Source organism: Mustelus asterias, chromosome 9 (genome assembly GCF_964213995.1).
Source record: "Mustelus asterias chromosome 9, sMusAst1.hap1.1, whole genome shotgun sequence".
NCBI classification, from domain to species: Eukaryota; Metazoa; Chordata; class Chondrichthyes; order Carcharhiniformes; family Triakidae; genus Mustelus; species Mustelus asterias.
The window spans coordinates 56,450,652-56,472,705 of NC_135809.1; the positions used below are offsets into that span (position 1 = coordinate 56,450,652).

At 43.7% G+C, this 22,054-nt stretch overlaps 1 protein-coding gene across 1 annotated transcript in view; it reads right to left on the reverse strand.

Moving 5' to 3' along the window:
* Positions 1-14,920: 14,920 nt before the first annotated feature.
* Positions 14,921-22,054, reverse strand: part of LOC144499229 (protein O-mannosyl-transferase TMTC1-like) — a 75,928-nt gene continuing 68,794 nt past the window's right edge. The window contains exons 12-14 of the mRNA XM_078221348.1: positions 20,362-20,439; positions 18,458-18,615; positions 14,921-15,633 (exon numbers count right to left, since the gene is read on the reverse strand). Of these exons, the coding sequence (XP_078077474.1) occupies positions 15,510-15,633; positions 18,458-18,615; positions 20,362-20,439 (360 nt within the window). The 3' untranslated portion in view covers positions 14,921-15,509. The remainder of the gene's footprint in view (positions 15,634-18,457; positions 18,616-20,361; positions 20,440-22,054) is intronic.

Here is a 22,054-nt window from a genome sequence, read left to right on the forward strand (position 1 = left end):
CCGTGTGTACTATCTACAAGATGCACTGCAGGAACTCATTAAGGTTCCTTCGGCAGCACCTTCCAAACAGGTAACTGCCATCATCTAGAAGGACAAGAGCAGCAGAGACCTGGGAATACCAACACATGGAGGTTCCCCTCTAAGTCATTCACCACTCTGACTTGGAAATATATCACCGATCCTTCATTGTCAATGGCTCAAAATCCTGAAATTCCCTCCCTAACAGCACTGTGTGTGTACGTACATCTCAGCGACTGCAGCAGTTCAAGAAGGCAGCTCACCACCACCTTTTCAAGGGCAACTAGGGATGGGAAATAGATGCTGGCCTATGAGGCGATGCCCGCATCCAGTAAATACATTTAAAAAATATAAAAATACTGGAGCATTCAAGGACTAGCAGAGCAGTAAGAAATTGAATTGCAGTTCAAATAAACAAACTTTATGAAACCACAAGGCTTTGTCTGAGTGATTAATTTATGCTCTTGTAATTCACGGATCAAAAGGAACCACAAGTCTGGGTATAAAGACTTATAGAATCGGACATGAAACTGTTACTTGGTACATTTAATTGACTGCAGGGTAAAGACATTAACATGGGAACATTATATCTAGTGCTCTAGTACAATGTGAACATGTCAATATGTTTGGAATGATCACAGCTTTACATTCATTAACATCAATGGTTAGTACAGTTTTCCTGTACTGAAGTCAGTTTTCCTTAGTTAATTGGACTTAACATGAACGAGATCTAAATGGTCTAGCAATGGTTTAGTCTGAGAATTAATGGAAGTGTGTGTTTATTTACTTGCAGGAAGATTGGTTAGAATAAGTAATTCTCCACCACAAACGTTTGCTGAAATAAGGCAGCAAGGCCATTGGCTCAGAAAGAGACATTGGTGTTTGAAATAATTTGGACTTTCTTACCTGGCAGATTGCCAACTCAACCCGTTTGAATCCAAGTTCAAAGAAGAAAATGGGTTTACCAGGTGTTAGAAATGTTGTAAAGATTAAATATTTGTATCATTGGTACACCAGGGATATCAATGCCAGATAAGTTGCTATCTTTAATACAACAGAATGGCTTGCACAGGCATTTAAAGAGGCAACCACATTGTTGTGTGAATCACATACATACAGGCCACAGGAGGTAAGGACAGCTAAAGGGCATTTTTGAACAAGCTGGGTTTTCACATAGATGGCAATATCATGGCCACCATTTTTGGTATTTTATTCCAGATTCCTTCATGGAATTTGAACTCAAAGCTCCAATCTTTTAGTTGTGCCTCTAGCTGACTATTCCAGTAACATAACCAATATTCTGCTGCACTCATTTTGAGGCCATGGACTCAGACAAAGATTCACATGTTAATACACTAACCTTTACTGTCCAGAAAGAAGAAACAAGTCATTTGGTTCATCACATCTGCACCATTGATGTTCACTATGCAAATCATCCAGATTAATTAGTCTAATTCGCCATGCTCTTAATACTCCTCTTTTCATAAAGCCAATTCCCTTTTAAGGAGATCTTGTGGTACAGTGGTACCGTTCCTATCTCTGAACCAGAAGCTACAGCTTAAAGCCCCACTTCAGGATGTGATAGCTGTGGAAGGAGCATTCATAATGTGGCCAAACAGGTTGATTATCAGCCTGTAAATCCTTCCAATAAGCCTGATGGCAGACAGGAAGGGTAGGAGTGTTTCCTAGTCAGCCATACTGCAGAAGACAATGGCAAATCACTGCAGTACTTTGCCAAGCATAAGCAAGGACCAATCCAATGGAGTTTTTTGAGGATGTAACTAGATTTCATTTATTCATTTGTGGAACATAGGCGTCACTGGATGGCCAACATTTATTGCCCATCCCTAGTTGCCTTTGAGAAAGTGGTGGTGAGCTGCTTTCTTGAATCGCTGCACTCCATGTGCTATGGGTTTACCCCACAATGTCATTAGGGAGTGAATTCCAGGATTTTGATCCAATGACTGCAAAGGAACGGCGATATATTTTCAAGTCAGGATGGTGTGTGGCTTGGAGAGAACTTGCAGGTGGTGGTGCTCCCATGTATCTACTGCCCTTATCCTTCTAGATGGAAGTGGTCGTGGGTTTGGAAGATGCTGTCTAAAGATCTTTGGTGAATTGTAGATAATACACACTGCTCCTTCTGAGCATCGGTTGTGGACAGAGTGCATGTTTGTAGATGTGGTGCCAATCAAGTGGGCTGCTTTATCCTGGATGTTGCAGAGCTTCTTGAGTGTTGTTGGAGCTGCACCCATCCAGGCAATTAGGGAGTATTCCATCACACTCCTGACTTGTGCCTTGTAGATGGTGGATAGGCTTTGGGGAGTCAGGAAGTGAGCTACTCGCCACAATATTCCCAGCCTCTGACCTGCTCTTATAGCCACAGTGTTTATGTGGTGAGTCCAGTTGAGTTTCTGACAGAGTAGATAAGAGTGAACCAGTGGATGTGGTGCATTTGGATTTTCAAAAAACCTTTGATAAAGTCCCACATCAGAGGTTAGTGCAAAATTAAAATGCATGGGATTGGGGGTAATATATTGACATGTATTGAGAATTGGTTAGCAGACAGGAAGCAGAGAGCAGGAATAAATGGATATTTTTCAAAATGACAGGCAGTGACTGGTGGGGTCCCACAGGGATCAGTGCTCGGGCCCGGCTATTCATGATATGCTTCAATGATTTGGGTGAGGGAGCCAAATGTAATATTTCTGAGTTTGCTGACGACATGAAACTTGATGGGAAGGTGATTGGTGAGGAGGATGTGAAGGGGCTTCAAGGTGAATTAGACTTAGTTGTATGTGTGGGCAAATACATGGCAGATGCAGCATAATGTGGATAAATATGAAGTTGCCCACTTCAGACAGAGAAACAGAATGACAGAGTATTATTTAAATGGTGATAGATTGTAAAATGTTGATGTATAAAGTGACCTGGGTGTCCTAGTACATTAATCACTGAAACCAAGTATGCAGGTACAACAAGATGTTAGGAAGACAAATGGTATACTTGAGTACAGGAGTAAGGATGTCTTACTGCAGCTGTGCAAGCTTTTGGTAAGACCACACCTGAAGTATTTTGTGCAGTTTTGATCCTATCTAAGAAAGGATACACTTGCCATAGAGGGAGTGCAGCAAAGGTTCACTAGACTGATTCCTGGGATGGCAGGAGAATTTACCAACTCTTGTTTCAACAACAGTTTATGGCAGAGAATTACATACTCTAACACACTTCCTGCAATTAAAAATATCCACCTTTAATACTTCATTTTGCATCCATCAGTTATTGTCTTATTAGCTAATGGACACAAATTTTTTACCTTGTTCATAATCTTCATGACTTCTATTTAATAAGCCCTGATTTCTCAGGCCTCCCTCGCTTCATGACGCTAACCGTTCATGTTTGGCATAAGTTTTTAACAATGTAAAGATAGAGACGACTGAAGCTTTTACCCAAGCTTGGCTGTCCCTGACAAATTTATCAATGTGATTAAACTGTTACAAGATGTGATGTCTAACGAGTGGTACTGGAATACTATCTGGGCTTCCCTATCATCAGCGTGTTCTGGCACCTCTTCTGTTTAATCTCCTGAAAGAACGGTTCACAACTGTGAAACTTGGATTATTTACAGACATCACGTTGAAAAAACCTTGGAATTGTTCCAGCTACAACATCAAACGGCAGGGCAAAATTCCAAACACTAAAGTCCTGACTTTCACTGGCATGTCACGGATCAAAGCTTCCCAAAGTCAAACTTCAGCTGAATCACACTTTGAACATGCCTAAAGGCAAGCTCGCCATGAAGGCCATCAAACAAAGATGTCACTGACAAAACTGGCATTTACTGCCCATTCCTGACTAAATGGTTTGCTGATCCACTTCAGAAAACAATTAAAAGCCAACCACATTGGCCAAAAATGCCATACTGTACAATATTATATACACTGTATTCAATATACAATATATTGTAAAATTCTAAATTTCTTTTCAGAATGCAAATAATCTCTTTCTTACTTACCAAAGCTACTAACGTAATGAAGGTACTTTTAATAATTCTAATTTGTTTATTAATTGCTATTTCAGTTTTTTAAATTTGTGGATTGTAGTAACATTGGCAAGGCCAGCAGTTATTGCTCCTTCTTTATTGGCCTTGAGAAGGTCTTGGTGAGCTGCCATCTTCGATATGACTGAGTGGCTTGCTTATACACAAGAGTCAACCATTTTGCTGTGGGAGTTGCATACAGGCCAGACAAGGTACAAAGTCACCTGTAGGCTGCATACAAACCGGAGGTTTCCTTTCCTGAAAAACATTGGTGAAATAGTTGGGTTTTTAATGATACACTGAGAGTTTTATGATGACTTGGCTTGATACCAATGTTTCATTTCCATGTTTTCCAACTGAATTTAAATTTTCAAATTGCCACAGTGAGACTTGAATTCATCTTCTTCAGATTGTACATCCAGGTTTGGAATCCAATCACCACTCCACCATTCCCAATAATTGCCATGCCCAGCTGAAAGAAGGCAAATGGATCCCAAATGGTAGATCTCAAAGAAAGGTCAGAAACTGAGATTAATATGTAATATAGGGATCAGTCTATGACCAACTGGTCCTGGGACTCTCAGAATGAGGCATAAGGTTGCATTGTGATCAGTGTTGAAACAGAGATGGTTTCTTCTGGTTTTTCTTGCAGTATTTATGGCGATTGACCAGGAAAATGGGACTGTCTGGATTGCTCTACACAGATTTGATGGGCTGAATGGCCTCCTTCTGGGCTGTATTGAATCTATGACTCACAGAGCCTGTGCCATCCAGTAATATTAGAAGCCTTTGTAACAGACTTCAGCTACTGAAGAGCCACATTTCAATTAGCTGCCCTGCCCAAGGTTTGTTTTGTGATGTAAGAATAAAGCACAGGGATGAAGAAGTGAAAAAGCCAATGGACTAGGTACAAAATACTTGGCCTCAGTCCAATCATTTCATCTGTGCAGATTAATGATTCTGCAACATTTCTCCACTTTTAATGATCAACAGGTGAACCAAGAGGAGTTTATTAGGTGACTTTGGTCTCAGAATTTCCAGGGATCTATTCTTCTGATGTAAGTGTGGCCTCTCGGCTAAGATCAAGGGTGGAATTTTATGGCCTCGCTCGAGCGAGACCGGAAATTCCTGCCTGAGGTCAGTGGACATTTCTTTGTCCACCCCTTGCCCGCTCCGATTCCATGATGGGTGAGGCAGTGGAATTCCGGAACAAGTATCAGATCAAGCCCAAGAAGGGGTGCAATGCCTCATCTTGTCAGCTTGGGTCTTGTTTGTCTCCCTTGTGGGGACCTTGAATTGGATTCAATTGGATTTTGAATTTGGTTTTTGGAGTAAGCAAGGAATGGATTTGGGGTTGCCCGGTCCACTCTGAACCTTAGCTTTGTAACTTTAAAAATCGAGTAAAATAAGTTTTAAAAAGTTTGGCAGGTGGAGGCCCTTAGTCTTTTGGCTCAGATCAAGCATGGGATCAGGTGTAAGATCAGGGGCAGAATTTTCTCAAAACAATTCTAAGTGTAAAACGGGCGAGAAAGCAGGAGGTTTTCTTGACGGGTTTTTCAGTGAGGTAAGTAATGGGAATTTATGGCATTCTGCGCACCACAGAGGCTGTAATGTGAATCTCACCAGTAAGTGGGGGGTTGGATTCTCAGCTTGCCTGTGAGGTGGGCAGCTGAGCTGTAGGAGCGCCATTGCACAGGCGCTCCAATCTCCCAGTGTACACAGTAGACTGGGAGATCTATCACAGCCCCATACCCCACACCCCAGATATCGCCTCCCTGACCACTGCACTAGACATCGCCCCACCCCCACCATGGGCATCGGCCCTTCCCATGCCCTGATCGCCATCCCAGCCGATTTCTGCCCCCGCACCTCCGAGCGTGGTCCCAGCCGATCACTCCCCCCACCCCATCCCGATCATCACCCAGCTGGTCAACCACGCCCCCCCCCACCCTCTTATGGAGTTACTGCAACATGGCCCTACCCCCACCAGGCCCTGCCGCCACATCAGGTCCCATCACCAACAGGCCCTGCCCCCATCAAGCCCTGGCTCACCAGGCCCTGCCTCCTTGGCACTGCCCAGTGCCAGGCTGGTAGTGCCAAGGTGCCAAGCTGGCAATGCCACGTGGGTACTGCCCAGTCCTGTCCCCAACCATCGGGGGCTTTAATGGTTTCCATTCCCATCAGGGAGGCCATCACATCTGGTCCTTCTTGGCGCTTGTTCCAATGCTGGAAAATCGCCCCTCGGTCAACGGATCTTTGCATGGTTCGTGTCCCGCCGGCTATGATTCCCCTGGTGAGCAGGACGGGAAAATTCAGCTTAAAAGTCTCAAAATCAGGAGAGAAAACTGGGCCGGGATTCTCCCCCCAAATAATTAAGTGCCCAATGGGTGGGAAAACAAGAGAATTTTGGGTGCACTACCCTGAATGAATCTCCAACACTTTGTGCCTCAGCATGATTCACGCTGGAAAGTGAGGGGGATGGGGACCCATCCCGCTGGAGATGTGGCAGCATAGTGCTGAGCAGGTCACTGCACATGCACCGAGCTGTCAGTGGGGAAATTGGTACATGCGTACTGGCCCCCCACTTCCCTAATCGCCAGCCTCCTGTTTATCCCCAAACTCCCACCCTGATTGCTGGCCTCCTGATACCCCCTGATCATTCTTGTACCGCAGAGTTATCCCAACAGAAGTTTTCTGTATTACCCATCACAGATTTAGGTAGGCACATGGTTCCACTGAGGGATTTAACAATCCCCAATACATACCCGAGGGACAATTGATAATATCCTCCCCAAAGCATTTTGCTTGGAGCAATGGCAGAAATGGTTCAAAGAGAAGTCTCTTTAGAGTGTCAGTCGGAACCCCCACTTCACTTGGTATGACACGGCACTATTCTGGCACTGTGGATCAGAATGGATGCTTGCTTGCTTTCGATACTTGGGTGCCAGGTTAGCACTGCCCAAGGGGCAGATCTCCTGGGGGGGGAGGGGGGGTCAATGGCGTCTGTCCCCACCAGTGGGGTGAGGACGCCTGTTCCCCTTTGGTGGGGAGCAGTTGTAAACCCCACTGTTGGGAACCTCTCCCGCGACAGGATGGGGGGATACTAGCGGGCCCTGAGAATACCGTCCTCAGCCCGCTAATCAGATGGAAATTGCTATTTCCAAACGGTAATCAGCTCCATGCCGAGTTCTGACATGGAGTTGGTAATGTTGAAAAAAAGAATCTCGGAGACTCACGATTGGCCAGAGGCTTGTTGCAAATCCTGATAGAGGTCCCGGCTGTTGTGTCCTGGCCAGCTCTGCTGCTCGGACAGCACAGCAGGCTGGGAGAATCCCAGCCTTGATCTGTGGAGCTGGAGAGGTTCTCACTGGTTTTCTGTCTGAGCCTGATACTTACAGAAAGTTTGGTAAGATTCATCTCTCTGTCTCTCTTGCGGGGCCCATGTATTGGATTCAATTTGAAATTGGTTTTTGGAGCAAGTAAGAAGCTGGATTAAGGGTTGGCCCTGTCCACTCTGTGTTGGCTTTGTAACTCTGAAAAAGGAATTTTTTAAAAAGGTTGTGGCAGGCAGAATCCCTGTTCAAAGATATGTGCGTTAGGTTGATTGGCTATGCTAAATTGACCCTAGTGTCAGGGGGGATTAGCAGGATAAATGAGGGTTACGGGGATAGGATGTGGATGGGATTGTGGTCAGTACAGACTCGATGGGCCAAATGGCCTCCTTCTATACTGCAGGAATTCTATGATTCTGGATCTACGCAGCAAATCCCAAAAATGCAGTCATTTGAATGGCTCAGGTGGACAGGTCAGCAAGCATTCATTCTGATCCACAGTGCCAGAATAGAGACTTCTCTTTGAACCATTTCTGCTATTGCTCCAAGCTTTGGGAAGGATATTATCACTTGTCCCTTGGGTATGTATTGGGGATTGTTAAATCCCTCAGTGGAACCCTGTGCTTACCTTAATCTGTACAGAATTCACAAAATCTAATTCTTTATCAAGCTATTCTGGTAACAGCTGTTTTAACCATTGTCATGTCCATCCCAAATATTCTGTTGGGATAACTCTGCGGTACAAGAATGATATAGACTGTAATCCAGTATATCTTTTGTGTAAGATTTCAGGGGCCAGGGTATGGTATTTAAACTTTGCTTATTTTTGTATTTAACCTGAGCAAACAATGAAAGATTGTTTTGGAAGAAGTCTGTTTTAAATGTAATTGTTTCCCCCCCCCCCCCCCCCCCCGCCGCCGCCGATTTGATTCTCCTGATGTCAGTGGTACATACTTGTGGAAGCATTATTTTGCTTCAATCACATTTCAAACTCGATGCCCATACAGCACCGGCCACGTTAAGCAAAGCTTGTGCCACAGTGACCAGGGTAACTGGGAAATGGCTTGCATTTATGTTGTGCCTTATCTCAAAGCGGTTCATAATCAATTTGTTTTTGAATTTCTTTCATTGATTTTATGTGGGCAAATATAGAAGGCAATTCGACAGAAGGCGGCACAATGGCAGAGTGGTTAGCACTGCTCCAGGGACCCGGGTTCAAATCCGGCCTCAGATGACGGACTGTGTGGAGTCTGCATGTTGTCCCCGTGCCTTCTTGAACTGCTGCAGTCCATGTGGTATAATTACATCCATAGTGCTTAACATATTTGTAATGAAGATAAATCAAGCGGCACGATGGCACAGCGCTTAGCACTGTTGCCTCACAGCGCCAGGGACTGAGGTTCGATTCCCGGCTTGGGTCACTGTCTGTGTGGAGTTTGCACATTCTCCCTGTGTCTGCATGGGTTTCCTCCGGCACTCTGGTTTCCTCCCACTGTCCAAAGATGTGCGGGATAGGTGGATTGGCCATGTTAAATTGCCCCTTCGTAAATACGTGGGGTTATGGGGATAGAACCTGGGTGGGATTGTTGTCGGTGCAGGCTCAAAGGGCCAAATGGCCTCCTCCTTCACTGTAGGGATTCTATGGATTCTATGTCATAGCAGTGCCCCACTGATTTAAACTGAGAGAACTGAAAGGCTATTGGTGCTAAAGAATGTAGATCTTCTTCATTGAAGACACAATATCTTAATGTTGACATCAGGAGGTCTCATCTGAGCAACAGCACCATTCCCAAATACTGCATTGTTGCATGGGAGCATAAGCTTAGTTTCCAAATCCTGGAGTGGGGACTTTCAGGACAGAAATGTTACAATGCAGAAGGTGGCTATTTGGCCCACTGTGTCTGCACCAGCTCTCCAAAGGAGCATCATGATTTAGTGCCATTCCCTTACCTTTTCCCCAAACCCCTGACCTGACTAAAGTGCATGTTAACCCCAATAGTAATCCATGATAATTATTAGTTCAAAAGCTGATAAATTGTTTTCTTCCAATTTGTAATGCTGTACAAGAGGACATTATGGATTGATTACTGCTTTAATCCCAGTAATAATTCCTGGCTGCCCAATAGTTGCACCACTGTGCTCAGGAGGCAAGCCAGGAAGCCAGGATGGTACAGTGGTTAGCACTGCTGCCTCACAGTGCCAGGGACCTGGGTTCAATTCCCAGTTTGGGTCACTGTCTGTATGGAGTCTGCACGTTCTCCCCGTGTCTGCAGGGGTTTCCTCCTGGTTCTCTGGTTTTCTCCCAGTCTTAAAGACGTGCTGACAAGGAACATTTGCCCGAACAGATGCCAGAGTGTGGCGACTCAGGGAATTTCACAGTAACTCCATTACAGTGTAATGGAGATCCAAGCAGCAAGTGCTTATGATCTGGAATGCACTTCCTGGGAGAGTGGTGGAATTGGATTATTATCTGAAAAGCAAGGATGTGTCAGGCTACCGGGAGAAGGTGGGGAATGGCACTCGGTGCACTGCTCATGCTGAGATATGATAGGCCAAATGGTCTTCTTTGGCTTTCCAGAGACTACATGTATGGATATGATAATTTGCATGTCCATGCTCCACCCTGCAGCAGATATGCAGAAAGACTGAAGCACTTGGCGATCGCTTGAACAGAAGTGTTAAATTGAAATAGAATATCACCCAGAAACCGGTCTCGTTTGTTTACCAACTCCAGAAACTAGAGACTGGGTTTAGAAACATGATCCTCTGAGACAAAATGCATCATTAATACCAGGTAGGAATTTTTTTTAAATTGAATGTTGTATAAAGCAGTTCCAGACTGTAAAAGGCTCAGATTTGTTAAGAGATTAAATAAACCATTAAGGAGATAAACCAACTGTCAATCTGCATACATTTGTGTTTGATTAAAAACTTTTGTTTTGCAAATCTCTTGATTTTTAAGATAGGACTCTATTTATTGGGATTTAATTTGGCAACTTCTTTCTCAGTTCTCCAAGCCCTTTGTGAGATTACCCATCATGCATACATGGAACTACCTTGTCCTGAGGCTTCCACCAACCTAAACCCCGTTTTAACTCCACAGGAGAGAATCCCAACTTGCAAGCTCTAAGCATCTTGCCAATACCCAGCTGATCAGGTCAGCTACAATCCAGGCCTTTGTGTCAAAACATCTTAAGTACGGGCAGCAGAAGGCAGCCTGAGATATGCGTTTAGTCATGAATAAGCTGTACAGCCGGCGTACCTCTGACAAATTGCAGGGTGGAGGCATTTAAACATGAATGAATCTGTATCACTTGTCATCAGACTGGACTCCAAATATCACAAAACATATCAATGAGATCTTAGGCCTAAATATCTTAGAATTACAATGGTTCCAGGGATGTTTGATTATGTTAAAGACACGGAATTGCTGTTGTTTTCAGACTTGTATTGTGCTGTTGTGACAATGTAGTTTATCATCCTGTTGGCTCTTGTTGCCTTTGATGCTTTTAACATCTCAATTACAGAATGTTATACTCTCAGTGATGTTGCATGTTGAAAGCATTCCAAAAGGAAATCAAGGCAAATCCTAACCAAACAGCTTGACTAATCTTCCCCATGCTTGGTAGAAAGGACTAAAGGCACTGGATACTGAAAAGACCAAGGACCCTGACAATATTCCAGCAGTTAGACTGATTGACCATGTTAAATTGACCCTTAGTGTCAGGGGAACTAGTCGGGTAAATACGTAATTACAAGTACCTGGTAATTACGGGGGTAGGGCTTGGCTGGGATTGTTGTTGGTGCAGGTTCAATGGGCCGAATGGCCTCCTCCTGCACTGAAGGGATTCAGATATTCCAGAGGTGAGGTGAGATTGACATCAAGGCAGCATCTGGCCAAATATGGCATCAAGGAGCCCTAGAAAAACTGGAGTCAGTGAGAATCAGGGGGAAACTCTCCACTGGTTGGAGTCATATGTGGCACAAAGGAAGATTGGGGGTCAATCATCTCAGTTCTAGGAAATCACTGCAGGTGCTCCTCAGGGTAGTGTCCGAGGCCCAACTATCTTCAGCTGCTTCATCAATGACCTTCCTTCCATCATAAGGTCAGAAGTGGGGATGTTCGCTGATGACTGCACAATGTTCAGCACCATTTGCAATTCCTCAGATACTAAAGCAATATCTAATGTCGAAATGCAGCAAGACCTGGACAATATCCAGGCTGGAGCTGAGAAGTGCAAGTAACATTCATGCCACACAAGTACATGACAATAACCATCTCCAAAAAGAGAGAATTTAACCATCACCCCATGACATTCAATGGCATTACTACTGTTGAATTCCCCTCCCAATCAGTACCCTGGGGGCTACCATTGACCAGAAACTGAACTGGACCAGCCATATAAATACTATAATTACCAGAGTAGGTCAGAAACTAGGAATCCTGCAGCTATTAACTCACCTGACTCCTCAAAGTGTGTCCACCATCTACAAGGCACAAGTCAGCAGTGTAATGGTATATTCTCCCCTTGCCTGGATGAATACAAGTCTAATTACACTCAAGGAGCTCAACACCATCCAGGACAAAAGCAGCCTGCTTGATTGGTATCCCATCTGTAAACATTAAATCCCTCCACCACTGACGAACAGTGGCAGCCATGTGTACCATCTACAAGATGCACTGCAACAACTCACCAAGGTTCCTTCGGCAGCACCTACTAAACCCACAACTACCATCTAGAAGGACAAGGACAGCTGATGCCTGGGAACACCACACCTGGAGGTTGCCCTCCAAGTCACTCTCAATTCTGACTTAGAAACATATCACTCTTCCTTCATTGTCCTCCCTGTGAGCACCGAGGGTATACCTACATCCCAGGAACTGAAGCAGTTCAAGAAGGGAACTCACCACCATCTTCTCAAAAGACAACTTGGGATTGGCAATAATTGCTGGCTTAGCCAGTGACACCTACATCCAGTAACTGAGTAAAAAAGGACAACTGTCTTCTAACCTGAAATATAAACGGAAAACATTGGAAATACTCAGCAGCATCTGTGAAGAGAGGGAAAGAGTTAACTCTTCACATCAAAATAACTTTTCATCAGAACTTTTAGCCCTAAGTAAAGTGATTTTGTTTTATTGACATTCAATTTGAAGGACTTTGGAGGTGGTGGTGTCATGGTAATGTCATTGGACAGAAACCAGGGTTCTAGGAAACCAGGGCTCTAGGAACCCGGGTTCAAATCGGTTCAAATAGTAGATAGTAAAATTTGAATACAATAAGAGCTGGAATTAAAAATCTAATGATGATAATGAAACCATTGTCAATTGTCGTAAAAACCCATCTGGTTCACGAATGTCTTTTAGGGAAGGGAATCTGCCGTCCTTACCTGGTCTGGCCTATGTGACTCCAGGCCCACAGCAATGTGATTGACTCTCAACTGCCCTCTGAAATGGCCTAGAAAGCCACTCGGTTCAAGGGAAATTAGGGATGGGCAACTAATGCTGGCCTAGCCAGCGACACCCACATCCCATTAATGAATTTTTAAAAATGTTATAGTTGAGGAAGAGACAATTATGTTCCATATTTATTCTAAATCAGTTGGTCTTCATTATGTCTTATTTTCCGTTAGTTATTTAAATCAAAACCATGCTTTGATGGCATTGGCTCCACCACCTTTCAAAGTCAAGGGGATAAATGATATGTTGAAGAAGCCAATTACATTATTTTCTATACAAATTGATCTCTCCGCACTGCCAAGCTTACCGCAATGTCCAGAGATTGAATGTGCAGAGGTACTTTCCAGTTTAGAGGGAGCAAGGACTTTTTGAAGTAGGCTCTGGAAATAAGTGTGAGAAAAGGTTTCCTAAGCAACAGTTGCTAATTTCTTCTCCCCTTCCACTTACAGTGACATATTGTACACATTCAAAATGTAAACTGAGTGCGAGGAAACAGCCCTCACACGTCCGTCTGCGTTTTATAAGTATCAGTCATTGTTGAGAGTGGTACCGTTCTTGCCCGAGTCAGAAGGTTTTGCATGAAAGTCTCATTCACAAGACTTGAGCACATAATCCGGGTGAGCACTTGAATGCAAAGCTGAGTGAGTTATTACTGCACTGTCAGAGGTGTCAGGTTTCTGGTGAGACATTAAACTGAAGTCCAACTGCCCTCTGAGGTGGACATAAATTATTCCCTGGTGCTGTTCTGGAAAAGAAGCCTGGAGTTCTCCCATTTCTCCCTCAATGTTTTTTTTTCTCTTACAGAATGTGGGCGTAGCCGGCTGGGCCAGCATTTATTGCCCATCCCCAATTGCCCTCAAAAAGGTGGTGTTGAGCTGCAGTCCCTGAGGTGCAGGTACATGTAAAATACATGCTTGGTATGTAGTTCGTTTGCTCAGCTAAGCGGATGTCATTCAAAACTCTACCGCTCAAGTCCTTAATTGTGCCAAGTCCATTCATCAATCACTCCTGTATTCACTGATCTACACTGGTTCATTGTCCAGCAATGCCTCGATTTTAAAATTCTCACCCTTGTTTCTAAGCCGCTCTATGGTGTCATCCTTCTCCGTAATTGCCAGCCCCATAACTCTCAGACTGATCTGTGCTCCTGTAATTCTGGCCTGTTGAGCATCCCTGACTTTAATCATCTGGTGGCCATGCCCTCAGCTGTCTTGGCCTTAAACTCTGGAACTCCCTCCACCTCTTTACCTTGCTTTGAAATTAACTTTTTTGACCTTCCTTTCGCTCTCTTTGACCAAGCCTTTGTCTGTCTTGATTCAGTGTCAAATTTTGCTTTATAACATTCCTGAGAAACACCTTGGCATGTATTATGTTAAAAGTGTGAAATAATTAAATGTTGTATTTCATTGCTGTTTGTGGGACCTTGCTGTGCGCCAATTGGCTGCCACATTTCCCACAATTCAATAAAGTACTTAACTGGCTGTAAAGCAGCTAGGGCTGTCCTGGGGTCATCATGGAGCCGGGAACTGGTTGTTTGTGGCAGAGAAGGAGGCCATTTGGCCCATCAACATCATGCCAGAATCTGGACCTTTCCAACTACAGTCTAACCCAGCTAAGGACTCACTCCTCCCAATGTTCTAGCTCGGTCTCAACATAAAACAAAGTGAGTCAGAGGTCGATGCGAATTGCCACAATATGATTGTCTGAAAATGATTGATGCATCATGAGGAACTTTACATTGCTGCAGGATTAAGCACATGGGATGTACTGGGCAAGAAACGACCGAGATCCATCGAGTTCACCTTCTACAATCCTAACTGTTGCATGATGTGCTAATATTGGAATTGTTATCAAATCACGGTAATCTGTCTCTATCAATTAATCTCCAACAGACGTGCCATGTTTCCTCACATTATAACAGTGACTTCCAGACACTTCTAGAGAACTTCATGTGTGCTTAGGGCCATCCTGAAAGAGGTCACTTAAATGCAAGTTCTCGCTTTCTTTCCTAATGCAGATGGACACCATTATATACTGAAAAAAAAAATGATTGGATAGGCCAGTGTGTGTCAAGGATTTTACTTCCACTTTACTGTTTTGCAAACCATCTGAACAAGGTTAACAGCAGTCAAGTACATGTGTGATGTCAGAGAGGAAACTTCAATAATTAGACATGCAACTGAATTCATACCAATTTTGATTAATTAAACGATTCAACTTGCTGGTTCAGCACATTGCATGGCCTCTCTTTTGGTGTTTAATCATAAGACATTATATGTGCTTAAATTTAAATACAAAAAGCTTTTGTGTTTACCAGCATACCATTTTGAGAGAGAAAAAATGGAAAGCAATTCAACCGAATGGTGGCTGATGGTGAGTCTTCATAGCACATTGAACAAAGAACTTCTGTTATGAAGTTATTCATTCAAATCGGCATACGATTCGCAGTAAACCAACAACTGAACACTTAAGCTGTTCAAGATACATTGTATATTTATGAGCTTAAATGCAAACACTTTGCAAATTAAAGAAATACAATAAACACAACTTTGTCACAAAATGGAGGACTGCACCAATGTACCAAGGTCAAAGCAGTTCATATAGAATGCCCTGTACAATCTCCAGCCTCTTTTGAATCTGGCAGGATTATCAATAAATGTTAATGAATTACAGATGCTGCCAGACTTTGAGTTTTTCCAGCATTTTCGATTCTTGTTTCAGATTCCAGCATCCGCCATGTGAGACGGGGTCCAGGTTTTGCAAGGGTAAGTAGTGCCCAGAGTCTAGAGATTGAACAGTAGGATAGGGTCCAATGGTTAAACAGTCAGAACCAACATAAGAATGTTACCAGGAGCAGGAGTAGGCCATGTGGTCCCTTGATTTTGCATCATTCAATTGAATCCTGGCTGAATTTCTGCATCAACTTCACATTCTCACCCTATCCCACATTCCCTCGCTTTGCACTGTTTCCATCACTCTAAAAGCCTTTCGACTCAAAGGGGTTCAGCACAAACTTTGTCACATATTACAGTGCATCATAGTCCCAGTTGATGGACAGAAAGTCAAGTTCCTGTAAAGTTCCTGGGATGCGCGATGGTACAAAGCCTCCTTGTGTTTTTCATGCACAGTGGCTTTCACCTGAGGTGAGACCAAGTATTCCAGTCCTATTCCCAGAGACCCATCACAGAATACTCGGTTAAAGTCCCAAGCTTTGTGATGCTTCTCGTTTCAATTTTATATAATCTCTGCATTTATAATGAATAGGCTCAGTGTATGTATAATGCATATAATGCACGCCAACACTTCATTATCTTCTACCCATATAGCAATAATGGCATATATTATAGCTTTAATACTTATTATTCATAAATAAATTATATATTTAATGTAAAAATAGAGATACTTAAACACGTTTGCAATAGAACTGCAGTTTAGATGGCAAGGTTCATGGGTAATATTTAGATTAAATGAAAAATCTAAACCTTGCATGACCCAACAATAGTCATTTATTCGCCGGTGTGATTAACATTTCCAGCACTGCCACTTTGATCTTATCACTGCGTTAAGATTTTGAGTCATGCTTTTGTCCAATCTGACTTCTGAAAGACTGGCGTGGTTTTGAAGAGCAGAGCGGGGAGTCTGTGGTGCGAATTGGGCAGGGCGGAGGGTTGGTGTGCGAACAGGTTGGTGATGGGCTGGTTGAGGGCTGGTAAGAGATGGCAGGGATGTGGAGGAGTCGGCAGGGATGAGACGGTCCACCTCTCGGGGAATGATTTCTGCAGTGTCACGGTGCCACGACGAAGCTGTGCCAGCATGTCCAATGACAATAGGTACGAGCCAGATTTAAAAGGGCTACTCACCGAGGAAGGACTCTGACCATGGAAATTACACATCATAATAGATCCTCATTTTCATATTGCCATTGCTTTGGAGATGTGGAAACAAATCTTCATTAAATAGGGGATATTTCTAATGCTATCTATAGGAGCCCATTAGCATTGATCTTAACCCCTCTGTTAAAACAAAACAATTCTGCCAATTTTCTTCACTCTCCTCTTGAAGCTGTTGACCACCTGCCAGTTGTACTGGGGTGTTCTAAGAACTTTGTCCAATGTACAGTTATTCATAGTGGAGGCAATGGTGAACTATTAGCCCTTCAAGGTTCAAGGACCAACCCTACCCAGGTGCTAGCAAGGTTCAGCAGAGGTCATTCAGGACTGTAAATGGCTATCAATTTCCATTTTGTCCAGGGCTACTGTAGCTCCAGACACTGACCTTCTCGCTGCCACAAAGAGAAATAATATTTTTCCCCTTTAATTTTAAGTACCTAGAGGGAAATTTACCCATTAATGAGAATGCTGCCAATTCCCTTTTTAAAACAGTAATTCATATTTCTTTGTACATGTTTTATTACAGAGAACTCAACATGGTGAGTTAACGTGTGGGGAATCAGTATGAGGACTGAGATCAATAACAGTGCCACCACTACAAGAGTGGATCATCAGGACTACTGTCCCATTCGTCGCAAGGCAGGCAGATCAGAAACGCACTTCAGCTTCTCATTGCTCATTCATCTAGAGGGATCAATGGCTCTGCAACCTTCTCTTTCAGTGTCCTATCTGGAAATACAACACTCCCTTGCTCCTGCCATCAAACTCAAATTGGTCTACCCTTGTTTCGGGCATGTGAATTCAAGTCGGTTCTAAACCTACACTGTCATTTGTCCTAGTCACCCAAAGACCCTTGAGCTCGCGTGATCACACTTCACCCCACGGGTAAGATTTTAACAGAGCCTGGACAGAAGGCAGACCCTGCCAGTCTCACAACTTTCACTCATGTTGCTCTTAAACCGGAACATGCCCCTTTCGGCTTCCATGAACTTGTTGTCTGCCTCGTCCTTCAATGACGAGTCTTACTCCTAACATCTCCACTGTGTTGGCTTGTCCAGAAAAGAAACAATTGTGATTATCAGAGGATAAACACCCATATGCTGAACATGGTCATTTGTACTGATTGACTTGTAAAGAATGTTGTGCTTCTGACAAGCTTCAATGCTGCACATTACTCATTTTGGTACACGCGCAAAGGTCTGGTAAGGTTACAGAGCAGGAAGTCACACACTCTCATCAACCATCTTGATTTGATACAAGCTGGAGCAAAGGGACATATTGTGGAATTCTTTACTGTAACTAGTTTCTGACTATTTGGTAAAGAATTTATTTTTTGGTAAACATGGGGATGAATTAATTGAGTTTTGTCAGAGCTTGCCTTGTGCAAGCCACAAGAATCACTGCAGGATGGGTTAAGATGGGTGGTAGGGGTTGCAGTTACTTGGGCAACACCAAATAAATGAAGGAAGGAGTTCAATAAATGAACCCAAGAGGCTGAAGAAGTTGCAATACCCAATTGCAATGCAAATGTTTGAGTTTAGATGAATCGCAACAGCTTCCAGCTGTAAAACTACGTTCATGATCAACATATCCTGGTTTCCTTCACAGTAGAAAGATTCCTTCGTCACTCCGGACGTCCAGGACTCTACGGGAACCAAAGTACTTTCCCCTCTTGCTCTGTCACGTGGAAGTGGAGAGCAAGCCATTCCTCTGTCACCTTGTGCTTGGTTCAAGAGGGTTCTGCTCATCCCTCCTTTCCCCTTGCAACTTCTTCTCCAGACGATCCAGTTTACCAAGGTTTTCTCGCAGAATCTTGCTATTTGGTACAAGCTCTAGGGCCTTTTCGTAATATTCACGTGCCGCTTTATAGTCACCCTGCGAGATTAGAACACCAAAATGGACATTAAATGAAGCCACAGATTAGAAACCAAGTCCACACACACAAACAAACAGAAATTGTACTCGGGCAAATAAACAGCAGATAGACCCGATGTAAGCAAACAACATACATGGTGGGTAATACCATAGAACCCCTACAGTGCAGAAGGAGGCCATCCGGCCCATCAAGTCTGCATCAACTCTCCAAAACAGCATTTTATCCAGGCCCTCCCCTCCGCCCCATCCCCATAACCCCGCACATTTCCAATGGCTATTCCACCTAATCTACACATCTTTAGACACTAAGAAGCAATTTAGCATGGCTATTCAACCTAACCTACACATCTTGGGACAGTAAGGGACAATTTAGCATGGCCAATCCACCTAACCTACACATCTTTGGATTATGGGAGGAAACTGGAGCACCCAGAAGAAACACATGCAGACAAGGGGAGAATGTGTAAACTCCAAACAGACAGTGATCCCAGGCCAGAATTGAACCAGGTTCTTGGCGTTCTGAGGCAATAGTGCTAACCACTGTGCCACCCAGAGCTTGACTTTCAACCTTGAACTTTGAGCCAACATCACCAGTTGTCATGTCCCAAATGTAAAGGTCTTGCATTCTTGCACGGTTAACTTACTGCACGCAGTAGCAGTTGGTTCAGCATCATTAACTAAAATTTAACATCAGGTTAAGACTGAAACAGACATCGGCCAAAGTAGAAGATGATGCACACAGTATCTGGTCAAGCGATACCCCATTTTCTCTCACTTATATGAAGATCCATAATTCATGTGCATAGACACACATATGTGCAAGCACATAGCAACACATATACACAGACACACAAATACAGTAACCCATACAAAGAAATATGCGAACATACAAATTAGCCTCAAGAGTAGGCCATTCAGTCCTTCAAGCCTGCTCTACCATTTAATAAGATCATGGCTTGGCTGATTGTAACCTCAAACCTGCATTCCTGCCTGTCTCCAACAACCTTTCACCCCCTTGCTTATTAAGAATCTATCCATCTCTATCCCAAAAATACTCAAAGACTCTGTTTTCTTTTGAGGAAGAGAGTTCCAAAGGCTCTCAACCCTCCGAGAGAAAGAAAATTCTCCTCATCTCTTGTCTTAAATGGGCGGCCCTTTTTTTAAAAAAACAGCTTCGTTCTAGATTCTCCCACCATGAAACATCCTTTCCATATCTACCTGTCAAAATCCTTCAGGATTTTATATGTTTCAATCAAGTCGCCTCTTACTCATCTAAACTCCAGTGGATACAAGTCTAGCCTGTCCAACCGTTCCTCATAAGACAACTTGCCCATTCCAGGCATTAGTCTAGTGCCACTTACCTGAACTGTTTCCAGCACATTTACATCCTTCCAATGCAGTAAAGAGCCCTGGACAGTTAAAGCAAGACTTCTTTATTCTTGTACTCTAATCTGCTGGCAAAAAAGGCCATTTGCCTTCCTAATTGTTTGCTTGTACTTTCAGGTTAACTTCCTGAGTTCCTTCAACGAGCACACCTAAGGCCTTCATCATTTTAAAAAAACCATTGGCTTTTTTATTCTTACAACCTAAGTGAACAACCTCACGTTTCCCCATATTATCATTCACCTTGCTGGCAGAGACATGGGAATGACTGATGGAAGACTTGCGGATTGTAAAGTGTTTGATGAAGCTTTTTTCAGTTGTTTAAGTAGCATTGCCAAGTTGAAGCATCCTTTTTCTACTGACCTTTATGTGCCGGATGCCTCCCATGTTCATCCAAGCCTGGGACAGATCTGGACTCAACTCTACCGCCTGCTTATAGCTCTGTGTGTTTGAAACCAGAAAAACATACAAAACACAGATTTCAGAAACAGAGCAAAAATTCTGAATTCAGAAAGATAAATTCTGAGATCCCTTTCTGCCCACAGACATGCGGGATCTCCACAACCTGCCCCCACCTCACCACATCCCATCAATGCCCACCCAAAATCTGCCAACTCACCCTCCAATGTCCATCATCTTCCTCCAAACTCCATCCAACCCTCCAATCTCTCAACCACTCCACCTCCCCCCACCCTCCCTCTCTCCCCATCATCTCCTTCATCAACCTTCATATTCACCATCTTCCAATTCTCCCCATCCCCCTCCAACCTCCCCCCACCCCCCCCAACCTCCCTCTAACCTCCCCGCTAACCCTCCCTCCAACCTGCCCTCCACCAACACCTCCCCTCCATCCAACGTCCTTTCCTTTTGGCACCTCGCTCTTGGGCCTTGATTAAAAGGCTTACATTTGGCTGATATTTAGTAATGCTGACTTTCTTATTTTGTTACTAATCTTTCTTCCTTCTCTGCCAGCTCATGCTAAGGTTCTCCATCTGGTATCTCACCCACCTGCCCTTACATGAATGCAGAAAGGGCTAACCAATTGGTTGGGGTATCACAATCGGACATGATCTGTTCCTCACCCAATACCTCCACAATTCACATTCCAACAGGAATAACTGGATAGTGATTGGAAGCATGAAGCATTCTCTCTCTACCGGGGATTCAGACTGGGTAACTGTCTCTAGTTTAATGGCCAATTCAGGGAAGGATTTTGTTGCGTCATTGAGGAATTATCCTTCACTAAGTTGTTAGTCTTGGCTGAATGGCTGGACTCTTACCTCCAAGATCAGAGGATCAGCCATTTAAATCCCATTCTGAAATCTTCAGAATGATAGCTAAGCTGGTACACCAATCCAGTACTGATGCAACGCTGCACAAGCAGAGCTGCTGTATTTTGGATGTGATTTTCATAGAATCCTCAGGTGGACATACAAGATCCAAGTGCATGATTCAAAGAAGAGCAGGGGAGTTCTCTCTGGTGGCCCAGCCAATATTCATCCTTCAAATAACGTCAGACTACCTGGTCATTATCACATTTGTGATTCTGGGAGCTTGCTGTGTACAAATTGGCTGCCACATTTTCTACATTACAACATTTCAAGAAGTATTCCATTGGCTGTGAAGCATTTTGGAGAGTCCTGAAGGATGCTGTATAATGCAAGTTTATTTTTTCAGAATAATTGCACTGTGTACTGTCAGTGCAGAGAATATCATTCCAGAGACTCTTTCATTGTGAATCTACAAAGGGCCAGAATGGTCTCTGAAATTCCGAGATGGCTGATTTGATGCAGGCAATGTACAGCTCAATCTCATTGACAAGTTAGTGGACTTCAGTGGGGGGTGGTGTTAGAAGCACTAGCGATATAAAGAAAGCACCTTTCTTAACCACTGACATCTTACTGGCAATTTTACAGCCAATGACGTACTTTTCAAGGGTAATCACGGATGTCATGTAGGAACAGGGCAACCAATTTGCACACAGAATTTAATCATCTCCCCTTGATATTCAATGGCAAGGCCATCATGGAATCACCTACTATGGGTGTTACCACTG